A 24,029-nucleotide genomic window follows, 5' to 3' on the forward strand; every position below is an offset into this window, starting at 1 on the left:
ACACACACACACACACACACACACACACACACACACACACACACACACCTTTTCAGAAGCAAAGCCTCTACACACACACACACATACACACACACACACACACACACACACACACACACACACACACACACACACACACCTTTTCAGAAGCAAAGCCTCTGTTAAAGCAAATAGCAAGTAGCAGGAATATAAAAACAAGTAGCTAAAGTAAATAGAGTGCTGTGTTATTTTCAGAGGCTTTTAGTGGGAGCTTTATATGTTACATTTGACAGGTGAGAAGACTGAAGCTCAGACAGGTTGAGTAACTTGCCCAAGAATGGGACTCTGGAATTTGAAGTCTCTTTGAGAACTTGTGCTTATTTGGGTAAAGTCTTGAGTGACAAAATGTGTACTTCTGCTACATAGAAGTAGAGACTTCCTGAGTCTAAGAGCTGTGGTTTAGAGACTAATTTATCCTACTTTCTCTTAAAAAGCAGAGTTGCACACTGGATGTTACCTTAGTGGCTTCCTGTGCAGCTGACACTTGGTTCTGTGAGAGCCCTTGTGATTGTGCTTGTTAAACTGCTTTGAAATAAAAGTTGGAATTTTTCTTTTTCTTTTTTTTTTCCTTTTTTTTTGGTCAGTACTGAAGCTTTAACTTAGCCTCATTTTTTTAGACAGGTACTTCACCACTTGAGCTGCATACCCAGCTTTAAAACTTTGGCTTCTAGCAGCAAGACACAAAAAAATTCTATAATAAAATAATAGCCAGGTGCAGTGGCTCCTGTAATCCTAGCTACTCGGGAGGCTGAGATCTGAGGATGGGGGTTCAAAGCCAGCCTGGGCAATGCAAAGCCGGGCAATACAAAGATACAAAGCTGTGAGACTTTTATCTCCAATTAATCACTACAAAACGGGAAGTGGGGATGTGGCTCATGGATAGGTCAGTAGCCTTGAGCTTAAGAGCTTCAGGGACAGCACCCAGGCTCAAGGGTGGGATTGTAGCCTTGAGCTGAAGAGCTCAGGGACAGAGAGTCCAGGCCAGAGTTCAAGTCCCATGACTCAATAAATAAAATAAAACAAAATTAAAAAGCTAAAAATTTCTAGACCGCTAAGGTGTTACTATTATATATGTGTGTGTGTGTGTGTGTGTGTGTGTGTGTGTGTGTGTGTGTGTGTGTGTGTGTGTGTGTGTTTTGCTTATGTAAATTCCTTCAGAAGTAAGTAGAAATTTTAGTGTGAACTTAGAAGGAACAGTCAAGGCTGGCATGGGTCGGTTTCCATTGACCCCTCCCCCCCCCCCCCCCCCCCCCCGCCTTCTTGTTGTTGTTGTTTTGCAGTGAATGAGATTTCTTCTTCCTGCTACTTCCTTTCCCAAATATTCAGGATTTTCTTAACTGTGATGATATTGAAGATATATTTGCTCGAGACAAAATCCCTATTGTTGTGGGAGGAACCAATTATTACATTGAGTCTCTGCTCTGGAAAGTTCTAGTTAATACCAAGGTAAGCTTAGTTCATTTGTAACTCACTGAGGAAATGGGTGTTTCTTTCATGCCAGCCAATTTTAATGGGAAGAAGGTTGACTCTTGGCTTATTTCTTATACTCAGCACTTGTAATTTCCTACTTAGTGTTCTGCAGAAAACACCACCTTCATATGTGAAGTATGTTCCTCCAGGCAGGCCTAAGGGCATGGGCTGTGTGTGGGAAAAATGTTCCTGTGTGGATTAATTAGCATCTTCGTGTAAGTTAGCAGTGCATTAGTCTGATTCAGCATTTCCAGGCTGGCAGCACAGTACATGTCAGAGAGGGCCAACACTGACCTCTCTTGTGAAGATGTTTCTGTGTGGGGTGAGGCTTTTCCAAAGGTAATTTACTGGCAGTTCCGGGCCTCTCTTTGGTCATTCTTGCTGAAAGACTAGTTTCCTGAGTATGTTAAATAGATGAGTTAGCACTGGTACAGGGAAGCAGGGTAGCTGAGTACTTCCCTATGCAGTAAGTCTTCCTTCTTTGCTGTGGCTTCACAGTACTTAGCACAGAGTATTGAAATTTTGGTTTATGATCTATCTCTTGCTATATAGCAAGATCTTCTGATTCATCTCTGTTCTTTATTCATAATGCTAATTAAGCAAAGTAGCTCATACGGCCTAAAAGTTTATTGTACTATTGTTAAACCATATTTATTCTAAATTTTCGTTCAGCGGCCTCAGGAGGTGGGCACTGGGAAGACGATTGATCGGAAGATAGAGCTTGAGAAGGAGGATGGCCATGTGCTCTACAAACGCCTCAGCCAGGTGGACCCAGAAATGGCTGCCAAGCTGCACCCACATGACAAGCGCAAAATGGCCAGGTCAGAAAGCATGTGCCCACTGCCCCTGAATTGCTTTAAAGTTGAGAGGCAGAGAAGTTTGCTTTGCCTAAATAATAGAAGGCTTGGTAATAGTGGAGAGTGAGTATAGCTCAGCCGATCAGGATGCCCAGGACTCCCAACTGAGACAATTGCACTGTCTCAATCCAACTCCCTCAATGAACAGTTACACCCTACTTTGTTGTTATATTTTAAATGCATAGTATATGATTGTTTTTTCCCTGGGGCCTATGTAGTCTTGCTTCATTTTCTATTTGATCTTTGCTTGTATAACAGTTTTCATATAAATTTTTTTCTGGCATCTAGTCCGTTTACATTGTGATTTGGGTTTCATAATGGATTGTGCAATGAGTTGTGCCCCAGCAGCTTTCCCAGTGGGAGGTGAGTTCTGTGAACTGTCTCATGGATCAGCTCACCTTTGCACATGAATGCTGTCTCATAGGGAAGAGACGTGGTGAATTAACTCATAAGGTCATGTGGTTGTTTTAGAATTGCAGTCCCATGTGTTGGCTTTATTTTGCTGCATTTTTGAGAGGGATTATCACATCAAACACAACAGAATATCTAATGAAAGACATCTAATAAAGCTGTATGGATACAGCCTAACTAGTACAGGAAGAGCTGGGCTCCACTGCTTCACACATGTAATCCTAGTTACTCCAGAGGCTGAGATCTGGAGATTATCATTCAGGGCTAACAGTTTGCTAGATTCCATCTCCAAAATAAGTACCAAAAAGCAGGGTTGGGGTTATGGCGCAAGTGATAAGGGGTCAACCCTAGCAAGCACAAGGCTATAACTTCAAACCCCAGTGGGAGATACATATTATGGAAACATCTGGAATTCGTAGACCTTATGAAGTAGTCCACCCAAATGATTTTTCAGGGTCAGCATTTCTTAATCTTTTCTTTCTCCATTATTCTGTCCCTAGAAACCTTTTCAGAATCTTTTCCTAGTTGTACCCCATCTCTTGAAAAAAAATATATTTTTGAAAAAAAATTCTTCTTGTAAAATATTTATCTATCTATCTATCTATTAAATAATCTATTTTGTCAGTTGTGGGGCTTGAACTCAGCCTGGGTGTTGTCCTTGAGTTCTTTTGCTCAAGGCTAGTGCTCTGCGGCTGAACCATAGTTCTACTTCCAGTTTTCTAGGTGTTACTTGAAGATAAGGGTCTCACAGGGACTTTTCTATCTGAGCTTGCTTCAAACCGTGTTTCTCAGATCTTAGCTCCTGCATAGCTAGATTATAGATGTGAACCACTCTCACCTGGCAGAGTAAAATCTTTTCAGGTAGGATTGTTATTTAGAGGACCATGTTTCATTCTAACTTTTTTTTTTTTTTTTTTTTTTTTTGCGCTCCTTTGAAGGCAATATCACTCATGTTCTTCCTGAGGTCCGGAACCCTCTTTCTACCCAGGGCTATTTGGATATAAGTCAGTAGAGACAGGTGGGCCATGGGTAGCATAGAAGCATAGGTGGCTGGGCTGTTATGTACCAAAAGATTTTAGTCAGGTATGAGTGGCTCATGCCTGTAATCCTAGCTACTAAGGAGGCTGAGATCTCAGGATCACAATTTGAAGCCAGCCTGGGCAGAAAATTTCTTACCTCTAATTAACCACTCCAAAAACTGGAAGTGGAGCTGTGGCCCAAAGTGGTAGAGTGCTACCCTTGAGCAAAAGATTTTAAGCGTTTTGGGCTAGTTGTTTGCTACCCCTGTAAAACTTCATTAAGTTTTATTTTTAACAAACCCTTAGGGGCTGAGAATGTGACTTAGTGGTTGAGTGCTTGCCTAACATGCATGAAGCCCTGGGTTCTAATCCTCAGTACTACATAAACAGAAAAAGCCAGAAGCAGCACTGTGGCTCAAGTGGTAGAGTATTAGCCCTGTGCTCAAAGAGGTTCAGAAACTGTACCCAGTCCCTGAGTTCAAGGCCCAGGACTGCCTTCCTTAGGATTCTTTTTTTTTTTTTTTTTTTTTGCCAGTCCTGGGCCTTGAACTCAGGGCCTGGGCACTGTTCTTGGGCTAGAGCTCTACCACTTGAGCCACAGCACCATTTCTGGCTTTTTTCTATGTATGTGGTACTGAAGAATCGAACCTGGGTCTTTGTGCATGCTAGGCAAGCACTACTACTAGGCTAAACTCCCAGCCCCATTTTTATGGCATGATTTTTTTTTTTTTGCCAACCCTGGACCTTGAATTCAGGGCTTGAGCACTATCCTTGGATTTTTCTCAAGGGTAGAGCTTTATCACTTGAGCCACTGCACCACTTCTGGTTTTTTTTTTATGTATGTGGTACCGAGGAGTTGAACCCATATCTTTGTGCATTCTAGGCAAGCACTCTACCACTAGGCCAAACTCCTGGCCTTATTTTATTTTATTTTTTGGACAGTTATGGGGCTTGAACTCAGAGCCTGGGCCCTGTCCTTGGCTGCTTTTGCTCAAGGCTAGCATTCTGCCACTTGAGCTGCTATACCACTTCTGGCTTTTTCTGTGGATGTGGTTCCAGGGAATTTAACCCAGGGCTGTGTGCATGCTAGGCAAGCACTCTACCACTAGGCCAAACTCCTTCCCCCTTATGATTTTTAAGGTAAGGTTGTTTATTCTCTTTCTGTCTGTCTCTGTCTGCCTGTCGCTCTCCTTCCGTCTCAAATTTTGTGGTTATAGGATTCGAACTCAGGATCTCCGTTTGCCAGGCAGATACTGTATTGTATTTCATCCCTTATTCTCCACTTCTTTGACAAATTAGTTAAAAAAAAAACTTATTTCTGATAGTTATTAAGTCATTGCACATACAGGTTACAGTTACATCAGTCAGATGAGTATATGCTTCTTGGTCAGTGTCATCCCTTCCTTCATTCTCTGGCCCCCATTTTCCCCACTCCTTGGCTACACTCAAGTTATATAGTTCATTTTTTACATAATATAAAAACGTAAATTGAATATCGTGACTGCATTCGCTTACCCTTCCTCCCTGCATTCCTTTGGCCTGCCCCTCTTTGTCCACCCCCAAAAACATGTTTCCACTTCCTGATATTCATTTTGATAAACAGTACTTTATTGGTTCAGAGGACATGCACCTTCGGATTTCTCCCCTATATATACTATACCCTCCTTTAATCAATTTGGACCAATCAGTCTTTTTTCTCTCTTAGCATTACTTCTTATTTTGTTGCTTCTGAACTAATATAAGCTCAGGATCATGCTTTAATTAGAGTTACAAGGTTCCAAACAAGAGCTCTTTGGAGAAGAATGGAGGGGGTTTTTGTTTTGTTTTGTTTTGTTTGCCAGTCCTGGGCTTCGGTTTTGGCCCTGAGCACTGCCCTTGAGTTTTCTCAAGGCTAGCACTCTACCACTTGAGCCATAGCACCACTTCTGGCTTTTTTCTACGTGTGTGGTACAGAAGAATTGAACCCGGCTCTTTGTGCATGCTAAGCAAGCACTCTACCACTAGACTAGACTCCCGGCCCCTCTTCCCCACTTTTATGTTGGGTTGAATCTGCATTCTAAACTCCAGATAAATGAAATATGTTACTTTTTTTTTCCTGATAGATCCACTTGGACTGGCTATTGATACTAAAAGACAAGGGGTCTCCACTGTTGTGTTAGGGTTTCAGGAAATAAAAATGGGTCAGAAAGAGAAAGATCACTTTCAAACTGATAAATTGTCATCGTCTGGTGTGGTGAAGTATAGATTTGAGAGTTTAGTTACGTAGTGCTGCGTAATGTAATAGATACGCACAGCCTAGAGCTGAAGTCTGAAGGTTTTTGTCATTGATCTTTGTTCCAGTGGAGTACTAGATTTGCCAGGAGCATTCTTGATTACTGTGAGACATATTTAAGAAGAAGGTTGATGAGCTGGATATACTGCATACTTGTGAACTGTGGGAAAGGCCCTCTAGCCAGACCAGACTTGCCGGCGTGTACAGTGCCCCAGCAAGCCTTCCCTGCTCACTTGAAAGTGAACTTCACTGTATTTGTGTAGAGCAGACCTAGGTATTTTTGTACCTTTCTACTGATTTTAGAATATTGGTTGGAAGAATAGTGTTATTTCTCACTTTCTATAAAGTTTTCCTATTTAAGATCTTTGAGACCCTGTAGGATTGGACTAACCCTGGATCTTGTTTGGGGGGGACATATATCATGAAAATGAAAATGTGTCTTTCTGTAATATTCAGCCCTTCTCTTTGGTTCACTTAACAATGATTATTTACTAATAATGTCTAAGGATTCCTTATCCCCTTTAAACAACTTAGGAGCTTGCAAGTGTTTGAAGAAACAGGAATCTCTCATAGTGAATTTCTTCATCATCAACATGCAGAGGAAGGTGGCGGTCCCCTCGGAGGCCCACTGAAGTTCCCGAACCCTTGCATCCTCTGGCTTCATGCTAACCAGACAGGTAAAAGCCCTTTGATCACCTAGAGTCCGTTTGAGGTAAAACTTACAATTCTCAGTTACTAGTTATAAAACGTTAGAACCATGGGTGGCTTATAATAATCACTAGTTAGTGCTGGCTATTAAGTTTATTATTGCTGTTATTATTTGTTGACTTGGGCACAGTGCCATTCCCTTAGGTGTCTGTCTGAAAAGTGAGGTTAGTGCTGGTTCTAAGATGAGATGCCTGGCTAGGATAGGATAGGATGAGAATGGAAAAGAGACAGCTGTCTAGTGAAGGTCCAAAGGAAAAAGAAAAGGAAGGCTTCCTGTGGAAAGTGTATTGGGGTTGTCAGTGGCTAGATCACTCATAATTTTAGCACAGGAGGCCTGAGAAGTGGATATCATGATTTGCTGATGGTGTTTGTTGCTCAAACATTATAATGTCCTATAATATTAACTCATTTATCCAACCAAGATTCAGTTAGCATTCTAATGAAGTACTAAGTATTCTATGAAGTAACTAGGTTTCAGAGGTACTGCTTGCTCTTAAGGACCTCCCAGTCTGGCGGACTGCCAGCAGAGATGGCTACTACATTGCACTGTTAGCAGTATGTTCAGAGTTCTGAGAGCCACAGATAAGGCCTGATGATCATTCTCTGGGGAGGCGAGCATTTTGTAAAGGTCATCTGTGAGCTGTGGCTGAGAAAGATGATTGTGTAGTGTGATCATGAACAGACAGGATTCAAGGCATATTGTGGGTCTTTGTGGTGTTTTTTTTTTTTGTTTTTTGTTTTTTGTTTTTTGCCAATATTAGTGAGGGCTTGACCTCAGGGCCTTGGCACTGTCCTTGAGCTTTTTCAAAGCTAGCGCTACCACTTGAGCCACAGCACCACTTCCAGCTTTTTTTATGTATGTGGTGCCGAGGAATCAAACCCAGGACCTGCTCCCAGTCCCTGTGTTAGCTCTTTTTTTGCTCAAGTCTGGCACTCTACACACAGTTCCTCTTCTGGCTTTCTGGTGGTTGTCTATTAGAATCTTACAAACTTTCTGCTTTGTCTGGCTTTGAACTGTAATCTCAGCCTCCTGAATGGCTAGGATTAGGAATTATAGGCTTGAGCCACAGGTGTCAGGCCTATGTGAGTTTTTAGTTTACTTTCTGTGCTCCAATTCTCTTATAAAATGGAGATAATTGTAGAACATATTTCATAACATCAGGGAGGATTAATGAATTAATATTACATATTGAAGCCAGGAAAATGGCCTAGTGGTAGAGTTCTTGCCTCGCATGCACGAAGCCTTGGGTTCAATTCCTCAGTACCACATACACAGAAAAAGCTGAAAGTGGTGCTGTGGTGCACGTGGCAGAGCACTAGCCTTGAGCAAAAAGTGTCCAAGAACAGTACCCTGGCCCTTAGTTCAAGCCCCAGAACTGGCTAAATAAATAAATAAATAAAATAATACATATTGATTTGTAGGCCAGGATGTATAGCTCAGAAGTAGAGCAGAGCATTTGGCATACACAGCACCCTAGGTTTGATCGAGCACTGCTAAATAAAGGAGTAAATAAATGAATCACAAAGTACTTAGAATGTGCATGGCACATGGTACATCCTCAACAATGCAAACTTTTTTGGAAAGAAAGTTTATTTCATTGAATGATGAGAGAAGTAGCAGAGATAGCAATGGAGAATGTAACTGAAATGAAAATAAAAAAAACAACTTTGGTGTTAAATTATTTTGTTACTAAGTTTATGGGGGTGGCGGAAGGAAATAAGTATATATATTTATAAGCAAGGGGTGTCTAAGGCTTGAACTCAAGGACTAGATGCTGTTTCTGAGTTTTTTTGCTCAAGACTAGTGCTTTTTTGAGACACAGTTTCACTTCTGGTTTGTTTTTGTTTTTGTTTTTTTTTTATGGTTAATTGGAGATAAGAATCTTGTGGACCTTCCTGGCTGTGTTTGGAGGGTTTTGTTTGCTTGTTTGTTTTGGTTTTGGTTTTTTGTTGTCGTTGTTTGCCAGTCCTGAACTTGAGCTCATAGCCTAAGCCCTGTCCTTGGACTTTCTCAAGGCTAGAGCTCTACCACTTGAGTCTCAGCACCATTTCTGGCTTTTTTTTTTTTTCCCTATGTTTGTGGTACTAAGGAATTGAACCCTGGTCTTCATGCATGCCCATCAAGCACTCTACCACTAGGGCAAACTCCTGGCCCTCCTGGCCAGGTTTTAAACCATGATCCTCAGATCTCAGTCTCCTGAATTGCTGGGATTGTAGGTATGAGCCACTAGTACCCAGCTCAGAAAAAAATATATATACATATTTTTTGCCAGTCCTGGGGCTTGAACTTAGGGCCTAAGCACTGACCTTGGGCTTTCTCCAGGTCTGCCACTGAGCCACAGCACCATTTCTGGCTTTTTCTTTATGTGTGGTACCGAAGAATTGACCCCGGGTCTTCGTGCATGCTAGGCAAGCACTTGACCACTATGCCAAACTCCTGGCCCAGGAAAAGATTTTGTGTGTGTGTGTTTCTGTCTTGAGTATTGTCCCTAAGCCTTTTTTTGTTTTGTTTGTTCTTTTCTTGCTCAGGACTAGTGCTCTATCACTTGAGCCATAGCTCCATCTCTGGCTTTTTGGAATTTAATTGGAAATAAGAATCTCATGAAATTTTCCTCACAGGATGCCTTTGAACCTCGATCCTCAGGTCTCTATCTCCTGAATAGCTTAGGAATACAGGTATGAGCCATCAGCACCTGGCAAAGATTTTTTTTTTTTTGGTTGGTCATAGGACTTGAACTTGGCCAGGATGGATAATTTTTTTAATTAATAATTTTTTTCTTTCTTTTCTTTTTTCTTTTTTGGACTGGTCATGGGACTTGAACTCAGCTTGGGCATTGTCCCCGAGCTTTACTGCTTAAGGCTAATGCTCTACCACTTGAACCACAGATGTATTTCTGGCTTTTTTGGTACTTACTTGGAAATGGGCTTCTTGTAGACTTTCTTCTCTTGAGGTTGGCTTCAAACCAGGATTCTCAGATCTCAGTCTCCTGAGTACCTAGGGTTACAGGTGAACCACCAGCATCTGACTGATGAGCAAATTTTCATAAATAAAAACTTGTATTACAAGCTGGGCACAGTGGCGCACGCTGTAATCCTAGCTACTTAGGAGGCTGAGATCTGAGGATCAAGGTTCAAAGCCAGCCCAGGCACAAAAGGACCTGAGACTCTTATCTCCAATTAACCTCTAGAAAACAGTGGGGCGGGGCCGGGAGTTTGGCCTAGTGGTAGAGTGCTTGCCTAGCATGCACGAAGGCCTGGGTTCGATTCCTCGGTTCCACATACTTGGAAAAAAAAAAAAAGAAAACAGTGGGGCTTGGCTCAAGGATAGGGCTTGGCTCAAGGACATTGCCTAGGCCCAGGGGTAGGGTAGTAGCCTTGAGTTGAAGAGCTCAGAACAGCACACAGACTGAGTTCAAGCCGCATGACCCACCCAAAAAAACCACAAACAAAACAAACAAAAAAACCTCCAAAACCTTGTATTACAATTTAGTGTGGAGTAATTGTCATCGATTCATAATACAGCTATGTTGTGTAACCACATCTGGATGATTATGACCTTTTAATCTTTGTTCCTTTATCTGAAGATTTACTGAGGATGATTTTGAATGCTTCTGAGATCTGAGGAACATGTTCAGAGCCAGCCTGGGTAGGAAAGTCTGTGTGATTTATCTCCAGTTAACCACTTGAACTGTGGTTCTAGTGATAGACGCTAGGTTTGAGCAAAAAATCTCAGGGACAGTGCCAACCAAGGCCCTTTAAAAAACTAATTTGTAGGGACCGGGAGTTTGGCCTAGTGGTAGAATGCTTGCCTAGCATGCACGAAGACCCGGGTTCGATTCCTTGGTCCCACATACATAGAAAAAGCCAGAAGTGGTGCAGTGGCTCAGGGTAGAACTCTAGCCTTGAGGAAAGCCCAAGGACAGTGCTCAGGCCCTGAGCTCAAGCCCAGGACTGGCAAAAAAAACCAAAAAACAAAAAAAAAAAACCAACCAACTAATTAGTGGGCGCTGAGAATTTGGCCTAGTGGTAGAGTGTTTGCCTAGCATGCATGAAGACTGGGGTTCAATTCCTCGGTACCACATACATAGAAAAAAGCCGGAAGTGGTACTGAGGCTCAAGTGGTAGAGCTCTAGCCTTGAGAACGTCCAAGGAGAGTGCTCAGGCCCTGAGCTCAAGCCCAGGACTGGCGCACACACACACACCTAATTAGTAGAGCCGGGTACTGGTCTGGTAGCTATTTAGGAGGCTGATATCTAAGGATCAAGGTTCAAAGCCAGCCAGGGAATAAAAGGTCATGAAACTCTTATCTCTAGCTAAGCACCAGAAAACCAGAAGTAATGCTTTGGGTTAATGTGGTAGAGCAGTAGCCTTGAGCTAAACTGCTTAGGGACAGCACCCAGGCCCAGAATTTAAGCCCTACAGCTGACAAAACAGAAAACAACAACAACAACAAAAAAACCCAAAACTTATTAGTGCACAGTTTATACAAGAATAAAGTATTACCCTTTATAATAGCTACGTTGTGTATAGTTTTATATATAACAAGAAGGCTTATTTTGGCTATTTTTGTTTGGAGTTGCCAAGTCTGACACGTGAGTTAAGTTATATAAATTATTTTCTCACCTTTTTTTTTTCTGGGTAGGTTGTGGGTCTTGAACTCGGGGCCTGGGCACTATCACTGAGCCTGATGAGCCTCTTTGTGCTAGGGTTTTACCCACTCAAGCCACAGTGCCATTTCTAGTTTCTGAGTGGTTAATTGGAGAGAAGTGTCTCACAGGAACTTTTCTGCCTGGGCTGGCTTCAAACCACAATCCTCAGATCTCAGCTTCCTGAGTAGCTAGGATTACAGGCGTGAGCCACCGGCATCCGGCTATTATCTCACTTTCAAAATCTGAATAGTTCTTCCATTTGAACAAATTCTTTTCTTTGTGGCAGCCTGTTCATTTACTGTGTAAGTGTACACAAGGTACCTGCAATATGTTGCTAGTTCATGGACTAATTTCATTCAAGTTTTAGATGAGCGCTTGGATAAGAGAGTGGATAACATGCTCGCTGCTGGTCTGTTGGAGGAACTAAGAGATTTTCATAGACGCTATAATGAGAAAAAAGTTGCAGAAAATAGGTGAGTATTCAACTGTGACTCTACCTCTTTTTACCCCTGTTCTATGGTTGAGAGACTGGAGACAAATACTAGCTTTGGATCTTATTTGTTTATCAGTCTCTGTCCTTGGCTTTGGCAAGAGTTGGAAGACAGGGCTGGGAGTCTGGTGCTTAGCTGGAGTTTGGTAGATTGCTTACCTAGAATACACAAAGACTAGTTACAGTTGCAATTTTCTTCAGGCATTCTTGGGAGTTACTTTTCAAGGAAATAACCTAGGAGGGAAAGGGAGAATTTTAGAGTCAGAAACTGCTCAGAATCTCAATTTTCTCATCTGAAATGAAGTGACTCATGAAGATAACATCCAGGCCCTTGTTAGTTTTCAGAGGCAATGGCTCATCTGCTGATGTTCTCTCCCAGCCAGGACTATCAACATGGTATCTTCCAGTCAATTGGCTTCAAGGAATTTCATGAGTTCCTGATCACTGAGGGAAAATGCACACCAGAGACTAGTAACCAGCTTCTAAAAAAAGGTGTGACTTCATCATTCCAACTAGTCTTGGCCATCCTTGGGTGACAGACTGTTATGACCTGATCAAGAGCTGAGGCTAGAAAAAGCCCCCAAATGGCCTTCAGCTCAGAACCGAGATTGCCACCCTAGCAAGTCTTAACTCGATGCTGCTTTTCTCTGTTGGTTTAGGTGGGCCTTTTCTTAGCAAGGAAAATACTTACCTAAATTTTCCCATGTCTAACCATATCTTTCAGGTATTGAGGCTTTGAAGCAAGTAACTAAGAGATATGCCCGGAAGCAAAACCGATGGGTTAAAAACCGTTTTTTGAGCAGTAGGTCTCTTTTTTTATCATTATTCTTTGGGTCCTGAACTGTTTTTGGACCTGGCCTGGGGGTGGGGGAGTGGAAACCTGCTTATATAAATGATTGTTCAGGGTAATTTTCTTGTGATAGCTCAGAAAAACAAACAAACAAAAATGTAACTATTAAGTTTCCAGTAAGTAATCTTCCTTACACCCTGATGAAATGGTAAATGAACAGTGTATCAGAGTTGATGTTCAGGGTTGATTTTAGCTTCAGCTTTTTACCTAAAGAATACTTAGAAATGTATAGGGAGCCTTTCTAATTAAAATGTTTTTCTGGGTTAGGCATGGTGGCTTTCATTCTCCTAGGGAAGTGGAAATCAAGAGGATCATAGTTTGAGATTACCTGCAGCAAAACCCTGTCTTAAGAAACAGGCTAGCTGGGCGCAGTGGTTCAACCTATAATCCTAGCTACTCAGGAGGCAAATCTGAAGATTGCAGTTCAAAGCCAGCCCAGGCACTGAAGTCTGAGAGACTCTTATCTCCATTTTACCACTAGAAAGCCAGAAGTGGGGCTGTGGCTCAAGAGGTAGGGTGGTAGCCTGGAGATGAAGAGCTCAAGGACAAGGCCTAGGCCCAGGGATAGGGTGATAGCCTTGAACTGAAGAGCTCAGGGACAGTGCCCAGGCCCAGAGTTCAAGCCCCGTGACAAAAAGAAATTAAAAAACAGAGACTGGACATGGTGGTGCCTGCCTGTGGTCCCAGGCCTGTCTAAGCAAAGGTCAAGATCTTATCTGAAAAGGTAAAGCAAAAAGATCTTGAGTCAGGAATCAGGTAAAAAAAAAACCCAAAAAACTTGTCTAGTGAATATGAGGTCCTAAGTTCAAATCACAGGACTGCAAAAAAGTTTTTGACCCAAATGATTACATAAAAGGATAAAACCTTCAAGCCAGGTGCTAGTGGCTCATGCCTGTAATCCTAGCTACTCAGGAGGCTAACATTTGAGGATTGTGGTTTGAAGCCAGCTCAAGCAGGAAAGGCTGTGAGACTTATCTCCATTTAACCACCAGAAAATCAGAAGCAGCACTCTGGCTCAAAGTGGTAGGGCACTAGCCTTGAGCAGAAGAGCTTAAGGAGAGCACCAAAGCCCTGAGTTCAAGCCCTATGACCACAAAAAGAAAGGTAGGGGGTGACGAGAGCATAGCCTAGTGGTAGAGTGCTTGTCTAGCATGTATGAAGCCCTGGTTTTGATTCCTTGGTACCACATACATAGAAAAGGTTGGTAGTGGCTCTGTGGCTCACGTGGTAGAGCACTAGCCTTGAGCAAAAAGTGTCCAAGGAAAGTGCTTAGGCCCTGAGTTCAATTCTCAGGACTGGCAAAAAAAAAAAAAAAAAAAAAGCTCAGAGGCAATACCCAGGCCCTAAATTCATGTCCCATGACTGGCACACACAAAAGAACACATAACCTTCACCCATTCTCCCAGTATCTTATTATGGTCAGATATAGATTACTTCAAATGAAATTTTAACTGAGCAGAACTTTTTGCCAGTCCCAGGGCTGAAACTCAAGGCCTGAGTATTGTCCCTGAGCTTTTTTGTTAAGGGCTAATGCCCTACTACTTAACCCACAAGTCCATTTCCAATTTTTTGGTGATTAATTGGAGATAAGAGTCTCATGGACTGTACCAGGCTGGTTATGAACAGTGAGTGATCTCATATCTCAGCCTTCTGAGTTGCTAGGATTACAGGTGTGAGCCACCAGCCCTTGGTTGAACAGATGTTTTTTTTTTCTTTTTTCGTTCTTACTTTTCCTGGTCCTGGGATTCGAACTCTGGATTTGGACACTATTCCTGAGCTATTGTGATCAAGGTTAGCACTCTACCACTTGAGTCATGGCTCCACTTCCAGCTTTTTTTGGTCAGTTGGTGAAAAGAGACTCTGGGACTTTCCTGCCGAGGCTGGTTTTGAATGGTGATGTCATATCTTAGCTTCCTGAATAGCTAAGGTTACAACCATGAGCCACCAATACCTGGCTGAACAGAACTTTTTTTTTTCTTTTTTTGCCAGTTCTGGAGCCTGGGCACTCAGGGCCTGGGCACTGTCCTTGGACACCTTGGTTTCCCCCACCTGAGCCACAGCTCCACTTCTGGCTTTTTCTGCGTATGTGGTACCGAGAAATCAAACCCAGGGCTTCATGCATGCTATGCAAGCATCTACCACTAAGCCACACTCCAGGCCTTTTAACGCTTTTGTTGGGGGGGAGGGGGCATGGTCTGGTGCTTAAACTCAGTGCCTGGGCACTATCCTTGAGCTTTCTTAAAGCTAGCACTCTACCACTTGAGCCACAGCACCACTTCTGGCTTTTGTGTGTGTATATGGTACCAAGGAATCGAACCCAGGGCTTTGTGCATGCTAGGCAGGCACTCTACTACTAGGCTACACTCCAGGCCCCAAGCAGGCCCTTAATTATTGTTATAAAGGTGATGTACAGAGGAAGTCAGGTAAAATGTACTTATCTTTTTAGACACCTCTTCCCATGCTCTTCTTTTTCCCTCTTGTCCCTACTTACAAGTTTTAAAGTTCATTTTCAACATATCTTAGTTTCTAGTGATTACCACCGCTGTGAACAGAACTTTTTTTTTCTTTTATTTTTTTTGTCATGGGACTTGAACTCTGGGCTTGGGCATTGTCTCTGAGCTGTTCAGCTCAAGTCTACTGCCCTACTCCTTGAGACACAGTGCCACTTCCTGTTTTCTGGCAATTAATTGGAGATAACAGTCTCAAGGACTTTTTTGTGTCCGGCTGGTTTTGAACCACAATCCTTAGATCTTAGCCTCCTGAGTAACTAGGATTACAGGTGTGAGCCACCGTGCCCAGCTGAACAGAATTTTTTTTGTTCTTAATAGTTTCTTTTTTTGTTGTTGTTATTGTTGTTGTGTTGTGGTAAAATATAAAAGGGTTACAGTTACATTTGCCAGGTAGTAGGTGCATTACATCTCACACATTGATACCCCTTCTCATGTTGAACAGAACTTTTTTTTTTGTTTTGGGTAGTGGGGGATGGAGGTTGTGGGGTTTGAACTCGGCCTGGGTGCTGTCCTTGAGCTCTTCAGCTCAAAGCTACTGCCCTACCTTTGAGCCTAACCCCACTTCTTGTTTTTTAGAGGTTAATTGGAGATAAGAGTGTCAGGTCCTTTTGTGCCTGGGCAGGCTTTGATAAGCTAAGATTAAAGGCATGAGCAATTGTGCCCAGCTTTGACAAGAACTTTTCAGGGAAGGAAATTTTCTAAGTTGACCCCATCGCATGTCTTTGCCTCTAAATTTGGTATTGTATGTATTTTGTTGAGCCTTCATGAGATATGGAGGTTGTGTGTGTGTGTGTGTGTGTGTGTGTGTGTGTGTGTCGTGTCTGTCTGTCTGTCTGTCTGTCTACCTGTCTACCTATATCTATTTTTGTCATTTGTGGGACTTGAACTCAGGCCCTGGGCACTGTCCCTGAACTCTTTTGCTTAAGGCCAGCATCCTACCACTTTGAGCCACAGCTCCACTTCTGGTATTCTAGTAATTAATTGGATATAAGAGTCTCACAGACTTTCCTGTCCCGGCTGGCCTTGAATCCCCAGTTCTTAGCCTCCTGAGTAACAAAGATTACAGGTGTAAGTAAATAACTTGTCACAAATTCCTCGGCTAGATTTCAGTAGAGATTGGAGGCAGCCCTGACTCAAAAATCTATACTCTTGCCAGGCGCCAGTGGCTCACGCCTTAATCCTAGCTACTCAGGAGACTGAGATCTGAGGATTGTGTTTTAAAGCCAGCCTGGATAGGGTAGTAGCCTTAAGCTAAAGAGCTCAGGGACAGGGCCCAGGCCCAGAGTTCAAGTCCCATGACTGACAGGGAAAAGAGAAAGAAAGAAAGAAAAAAAGAAAGAAAGAAAGAAAGAAAGAAAGAAAGAAAGAAAGAAAGAAAAGAAAAGAAGGAAGGAAGAAAGGAAGAAAGAAAGAAAGATTAAGTGTAAGTGAAACTTCAATAGTATTCTATGGATAACCCCCCCCCTTTTTTTTTTTTGGCCAGTTCTGGGGCTTGAACTCAGGCCTTGAGCACTGTCCTTGGGCTTTCTAAAGGCTAGAGTTCTACCACTTGAACCACAGCACCACTTCCGGCTTTTTAAACCTATGTATGTAGTACTGAGGAATGGAACCTGAGTCTTTGTACATGCTAGGAAAACACTCTACCACTAGGCTAAACCCGCAGCCCTCTGTGGACACTTTTAAATATACTTCTGACTCATCTCCTATTTGCATTTTCTCAGTAGACTTCAACATTCAGTTACAAGTAAGGCCATCTGAAGTTTCTGCCCCTGTCTCTGGTACCTCTGGATACACGCACCTTGTTCCATGTTGTAACTTGGTTTGCTTTCTTCTGCTTAGCCTCTTTTCTCTGTACATCTTGACAGAGGGGAACACAGTCTCAGCTAAAGTTGACTTATTTCCAGCATAACTTCTCCCAAGTTTGACAATCAGTCTGAAACAAAAGGCTCCTTTTTGTAATAATTTGGAACTTCCTTCTGTGGTTACCCTTCAACTCCCCCATCTCTGAGGCAGGAGGAGTTAGTTGATGGCATAGTGTGTCATATGCCTGTTCCTCATTCACGTGTGCTGGCACAGTCCTGGTGCTAGAGTGAAAGGCACAGCTGCCCTGTAAGTCAGGAGCCACGTTTGATTGGTCATAGCTGCTCTTCTGGGATATGGTCTGGCATGAAGCCAGAGGGACTTCCCTACCCCAGCGTGGCCTTGGACCCAGGCCAGAAATAGCAGCTGGGAGCCGAGAACTTGTTGAAAGGTGCTTAGACAGGGCACAGAAGCTCAACAAAGGACTTAGAGAAGAAAGGAAAATGTAGAGTGTCCTGGAAACAGGTGCAGAGCTTAGCCAAGGCCAGGTGTGCTGTGGGTGCTACTTGCACCCTCATAGTCTCACCTTTCTGTGTGGTGGCAGGTGCAGCCCAGTCCAGTTTACGAAGACTCTTATTTGTGGTTGGTACAATCAAAAGGCCAGCACCTGCCAGCCGTTGGCATCCCCATGCCTTTGATGTTTTTGTCCATGGAGTGATGTTCTTTGCCTTTCAGTAACTGATTTTACCTGGCCAGGGAAGGCAAAGTGTGTCCAGTGGCTGGTGAAGCTATCAACAGAGGCTAAACTCTGGCAGCAAGGCTTACTGAAATGGTAAATGAATGCCTGAGCTGAATTCCTGACTACCTCCAGTCTCGTCCCTACTCACAAGAGTTGTTTGGGTACTCCACTAGATATAGCTAGCAAAGAAAGGGTTTAGTTCCATCAACTTAAGGGCCCTTTCTAGTTCTCAGGTTTGGTGGCTTATTGGCTCCTATTATTGTTCCCAGCCCACCATTATCAGCATGTTATCAGAGTTTCCTGAGCATGGGGTTGCCGAAGTGCTATGCAAACTTGAGGCTAGTGTCTACTTCTAAAGAAAGTCGTGAACTCTCTTTCTTGCCAGAGCACCATAGATGGCATGGAACTTAAAACAGGCACTTAAAGCTGTGAGTTTATTTCCTTCTATGTTATACTATTGTTAGTTTTTATTTAGAAAGTTTTTTTTTTTTGTTTGGCACTAGCTAGGGTTTGAAGTAAGTCCCTGGGCTTTGCACTTGGTAGGTGAGTGCTCTGACGTGAGCCACACCTCTAGCCTGTGTGCTGTCTTTATGTCGTAGTCCCTACATAAGGCTGCAGATAAGTCAGTGTTCTGGGTTTTTCTGGGATTGTGGTTTGTGTTGATAATAGAATGACCAATGTAGTCAATGTTCCTTCATTCTGTGTTTCTCTTCAGGGATTTAGAGTCTTGAGAGTAGAATAGATTAGATATTGGAAGTGACCTCACAACTTTTCTTTGTCTCTTTAGGACCTGGTCCCAATGTCCCCTCTGTATATGGCTTAGAGGTATCTGATGTCTCCAAGTGGGAGGAGTCTGTTCTCAAACCTGCTCTTGATATCGTGCAAAGTTTTATCCAGGTGATTATTAATAATGGTTGAGTCCATTCTCAGATTTTCAGAGCACTTTCATTTGCTGACACTTTTGTTACTGTGTCAGGAAACCAAACCTTGTTTTTTATAGAATGAAGCAGAAGGTCTGGCTGCTTTAAAATCTGGAGGCTGTGTTTCTTCTTTCACATTTAGAAAGGTTGTTACTAAAACCTGTTCACAGCCCACCTGCTTCCTGGGGTACAAAAAAGGAATCTTGGGAAAATCCTACCCCTCTTAATTTCAGAGACTTACATCCAGAGCTCTTTGAATATAATGTTTTACTTACTCTTGTTTTCTTAGGGTGACAAACCTGCTGCCACTCCAATAAAGATGTCGTACAATGAAACTGAGAACAAGAGAAGTTACCATATGTGTGACCTCTGTGATCGAATCATCATCGGGGACCGTGAGTGGGCAGGTAGAGTTCAAGGGAAGGGAAGGGAAGTCATAAGAGGGGGGAGAGTGTCATGCTGACTTTCTGAAATTTAAAGGTCTTAGTAGTTGAGTGCTGGAGTGTTAAGAGACTGCCACATTCCTTTCAGACCCTGTACTTGTCATTCTTTGGAGGCTTTCCAAACTAGGGAGTTGCTTCTATATTCTGAAATGCAAAGGAAGGATCTGTGACCTCTAGGTCCACCTGGCATAAGTGTTCCTTAGACTTCATGATCCTGCCCAAGAGGCATTTCCTGGCCTTTCATGTTTAAAATTTAGTGGAGGGGCCGGGAGTTTGGCCTAGTGGTTAAAGTGCTTGCCTAGCATGCATGAGGACCCAGGTTCGATTCCTCGGTACCACATACATAGAAAAAAGCCGGAAGTGTTGCTGAGGCTCAAGTGGTAGAGCTCTAGCCTTGAGAAAGTCCAAGGACAGTGCTCAGGCTCTGAGCTCAAGCCCAGGACTGGCAAAAAATAAATAAATAAATAAATAAATAAATAAATAAAAAAAATTTAGTGGAGGTGAGATACTATGATAATGGGAAGAAGGCAACTCATGCAAGAGACTGAAGAAGCAGAAGCATAGCTGGGAGGGTGCAAGAAGTACAGTCATTCCTCTAGAGCATGTTCTTTAGAAGCCATGCTTCTTCAGTATTTCCCAAGGTAGTTTATTGAACTAGTGTAATGGCTGAGATTGTGCTGAAAGATGGCAAGGGAAGTTTTAAGAGCCAACCTGCTAGTTATACATACTGAGAGTAGTTCCACTGGCACAAGGTCACCGCTCCAAGGCTCAGTGTCTCTGTTTAGGTCTGTGCATTTGTGCTCTCCTGTGGGATTTCTGTAATCATGTAGTGAAGGCCTAGGAGGTTTTGCCCATTTGAATTTAGTCACATTCCAGGGCTCACTTCATTTAGGTACAGTGGGGCTTACAGCTTATCCAGCAGCCAGGGATCCTTCTGCTTAGAGAACTGCTTTGCTTGGGTTCTCAGAAAAGGGTTTTTTTCTCCCATTATCCACCAGTAGAATGATTAGGTCTATTAACTGGTAACTCTGGCAAAATGAACTCCATTGTCAGAGACTGGGGATGGCTGTGATTGCCCAACCAGAAGAAGAAGCCACGATTGTTCTTGGTTTATAATGATGAAAGGGGAAGAGAAAGAGTGTCTGATTGTTTTGTATAGGAAACCTAGTGATTTGGTTTGTCAAATGTTCTTCAGAGGGCCTTAGAGAAGCAACATTTATGAGTCTTTGTAAGCTTGGCTATGTGAGGCCTTCTATAGTGCCATCTGTCAAGTCCCTGCTCCCATCCCCTGCTGCTATGGAGAACCAGTCCAGAGCCCAGTTTTTGCCTTAGGCTCTCGCTGGAGAACAAAACTGACTTTTCTCCCCAAGTCGATTTTCTTTGACTTCTAACTTCTTTATTTTAGGTTTGATTCTGATCCTTAAAAATGATGTTTTAAATACACACAAGAATTTAATCTAGCCATCCCTTTCTTTAGATATTTCCAGGTGAGATTTTCTTGGGTAAATGAGTGCAGACAAAATAGTGAAAATGAGACTGTATGAGTTAGTTAGAAGGTGAAAACTGCTAGGCACTGGTTGTCCTCATCTATAATATAGCTATTTAGGAGGCTGAGATCTGAGGATCATAGTTTGAGGCCAGCCTATACAGGAAAATCTGTGAGACTTATTCCCAAATTAACTACCAAAAAGCCACAAATAGAGCTGTGGCTCAAGTGGTAGAGTGTCAGCCTTGAGCAAAAAGCACAGAGACAGTGCCCAGGCCTTGAGTTCAAGTCTCAGGAGTGCATATCTATAATCTCAGCAGTTAGGAAGGTCACAGGGTCAAGGACAGCATGAGCTACATAGTGGGAGCCTGTCTCAAAAAAACAAAACCAACAGCTCTGCCACCATTGAGCTTGCTATTTGTGTGGTTTTTTGGGGTTTTTTTTGGTGGGTCATAGGTCTTGAACTTGGCCTGGCACTTCCTCTGAGCTCTTCAGCTCAAGACTAATACCCTACCCTTGAGCCAAGCCCCACTTCTCATTTTCTATAGCTTAATTGGAGATAAGAGTTTCAGGTTCTTTTGTGCCTGGGCTGGCTTTGATCCTCAGATCTCAGCCTCCTGAGTAGCTAGGATTACAAGATTACAGTTGTGAGCCAGCTGAGCCTGTTATTTGTTATGAAAGGATTATGAAGCTAAATTTAATTGATCTTTTAAGATTAATCCTGGAAAATCCTGAGTTTTGATTGTTTATGTTTTCTCAGCACATATGAAATCCAAATCTCACTTGTGCCACCTGAAGAAAAGAAGAAAGTTGGACTCAGATGCCGTCAGTACCAAAGAAAAACAGACTATTTCTCCAAATCAGAACATAGAGCTTGAGAAAGAATCTTCAGGACGGCATGATCAGGATCTACAATCAAGCATTTAAGAGATCAGTTCAGTGGCTTTTGCAAAGGAGGAAGGGATAAGTTCAGGGAGGAGGTTACATCTGTTTCTCCTGCCTGGGCTGCATAATGCTGGACAGAAAGCCCACCATATTCTTGCTTTCTGTAGTATGGTTTTAGGTCTCCCTGGCAGTGGGTCTTTTTAGCTCCTGAGTGGCTGGTAATGATGTAGTTCAGGGTGTTTTTTTTTTTTTTTCTTTGAACCTTACAGGTTTGATTTTAGAAAGACACACATATTGTACATTTAATACACGAGAATCCTTTTAGGGGAGAATACAAGGATCCACTATATCCCTTAAAAGAAGGTTTTTGTCCCTGATACTGGCTAAAAATATCTGATTTGCAGATGTTTTTATAGATGACTGAGGTATTGTAAGGCACAAATCAGGAGTTGTGGATTTGGGGACAGCATGAAAGGATGAGCCCCACTGAGATAGTTAAACGAGCCACATCAGCTCTTGGAATTCCTGAGGGGAGGAACCAGGATGAAATGGTTGTGACTTGGAGTGTAAAAGCTAAGGACTCAGAAAGCTATTGAGCTATTCCTGTGTGATAACTGCTGTCACCACTATCTTTCTAGTCAGATAGAAATCTACATTTTTATTGAAAATTAAAAAGTTTTTAAGGATTTCTATGATCATTGGGTATATGTATATATATATATATATCTTCATAGATCATGCTGTCTACCGATTTGTGCAGCAGATGTGTTCCTAAAGAGTCTAGAAATGGTCTTTCATTACATTACAGGTCTGCTGTCTGTTAAAGTCCTCTTTCTATAGTGATCTGATTTGTCAGCAGTATTAAATTTTTATTAACTTGTAACAGAATTAAGCATTTTTAGCTGTTTAATAGTCACCACTGCTACCTATTTCCAAAATGTTTTTCTTCCTTTCAAGCAGGAATTCGATTTCTGTGAGGTAGTACCTCTGACCTAAATGCATGTGTTCAGAATCTTGATATGAGAGGCTCTACACTAGGGACTACAGAGGTGAGATGTGACTCTGATTTCAGGGAGCTTATTTATTATCATATGTGTACATAAACAACTAGTCTAGGTAAGAGGGTATCAAAGTATATAAAAGCTGTGTAGAACGGGGTGCCAGTCCCTCACACCTGTAATCCTTAGCTACTCAGGAGGCTGAGATCCGAGGTTTCAGCCCAGCACTAAAGTCCACAAGACTTTTACTCTTTTTTTTTTTTTTTTTTTTTTTTTTTTGCCAGTCCTGGGCTTGAGCTCAGGGCCTGAGCACTGTCCTTGGACTTTCTCAAGGCTAGAGCTCTACCACTTGAGCCTCAGCACCACTTCCGGCTTTTTTCTATGTATGTGGTACCAAGGAATCGAACCCGGGTCTTCATGCATGCTAGGCAAGCACTTTAACCACTAGGCCAAACTCCCGGCCCAAGACTTTTACTCTTATCTCCAACTAACCACCAGAAAACAGGAAGTGTCACTGTGGCTCCAGGGGTTGGGCAGAAGCCTTGAGTCAGGGACAGTACCCCGACAGAGTTCAGATCCATGACTGAAAGAAAAATAAATAAATAAATAAATAGCTAGCTAGCTAGCTGTGCTGAATATCATTTTAGAGAGGAGAGAAAGGGATCTGGGAAAAAAAGAACATGTCTTCTCTACCTTAAAGCAGTTTTTGTGATGACATATATACCTGTAATTCCAGCATTTTGAAGGCCAAAGCATGATGATTGCAAGTTTGTTTGTTTGTTTTTTCTTTCTGTCTCTACCACTAGGTTGAAAATCTCTTGAGGGAAGCCTTGTACTTACCAACTAGCCCAGGGTCTTAACTATGTGGTATTTTAAGTGTATGAATGTATAAGTGAACAGAGGAGTGAATATACCTCCTTTGGAACTGATGAGAGGGAAAAGCATACAGCAAAAGTCTTTGGTAATCAGTTGAGTATTCAGTTCTCCATGTGGTAGTGTAATTTTTCCTATAGTGTGTATGTTTTGGTTTCTTGTTATTCTTAAAAGTGGAGAGAGAGGGGCTGGGAGTTTGTCCTAGTGGTAGAGTGTTTGCCTAGCATGCATGAAGACCCGGGTTCAATTCCTCGGTACCACATACATAGGAAAATAAAAAGCTGGGAATGGTGCTGAGGCTCAAGTGGTAGAGCTCTAACCTTGAGAAAGTCCAAGGATAGGGCTCAGACCCTGAGCTCAAGCCCAGGACTGGGGGGAAAAAAAAGGTGGAGAGAGAAAGGATAAATGTGTACTTTTGGAGTTATTGGTCAAGTCAAGTTGGTTTTCTTTAAGAAATTCTCTGTTCCTCAGTAAATTGAATCCAATCAAATATTTGATCACCTGCCTAGTTAACTCATTGAAAATAAGGGGTCCAGGGAACTTTTCAGATGTATTTCCTACTGTCTGTTAGCCTTTGGACTAGCAAGGGACTTTGGAAGGTTTTTGTTAG

General features: G+C 42.5%; 1 protein-coding gene across 3 annotated transcripts in view; it reads left to right on the forward strand.

Moving 5' to 3' along the window:
• Window positions 1-22,258, forward strand: part of Trit1 (tRNA isopentenyltransferase 1) — a 43,872-nt gene extending 21,614 nt beyond the window's left edge. Inside the window, exons 3-11 of one of the 3 annotated variants that reach the window (XM_090335153.1) lie at window positions 1,387-1,485; window positions 2,182-2,330; window positions 6,603-6,745; window positions 11,787-11,898; window positions 12,295-12,407; window positions 12,640-12,717; window positions 18,602-18,711; window positions 19,024-19,141; window positions 21,424-22,258. In XM_090335153.1, the coding sequence (XP_090191279.1) occupies window positions 1,387-1,485; window positions 2,182-2,330; window positions 6,603-6,745; window positions 11,787-11,898; window positions 12,295-12,407; window positions 12,640-12,717; window positions 18,602-18,711; window positions 19,024-19,141; window positions 21,424-21,590 (1,089 nt within the window). In that variant the 3' untranslated portion in view covers window positions 21,591-22,258. The remainder of the gene's footprint in view (window positions 1-1,386; window positions 1,486-2,181; window positions 2,331-6,602; window positions 6,746-11,786; window positions 11,899-12,294; window positions 12,408-12,639; window positions 12,718-18,601; window positions 18,712-19,023; window positions 19,142-21,423) is intronic. The other 2 variants (XM_090335154.1, XM_090335155.1) reach the window with 2 other exon arrangements.
• Window positions 22,259-24,029: the final 1,771 nt, after the last annotated feature.

The sequence above is a fragment of the Megascapheus bottae genome, chromosome 6 (assembly GCF_031878675.1).
Source record: "Megascapheus bottae isolate mThoBot1 chromosome 6, mThoBot2.hap1, whole genome shotgun sequence".
Classification (NCBI taxonomy): Eukaryota; Metazoa; Chordata; class Mammalia; order Rodentia; family Geomyidae; genus Megascapheus; species Megascapheus bottae.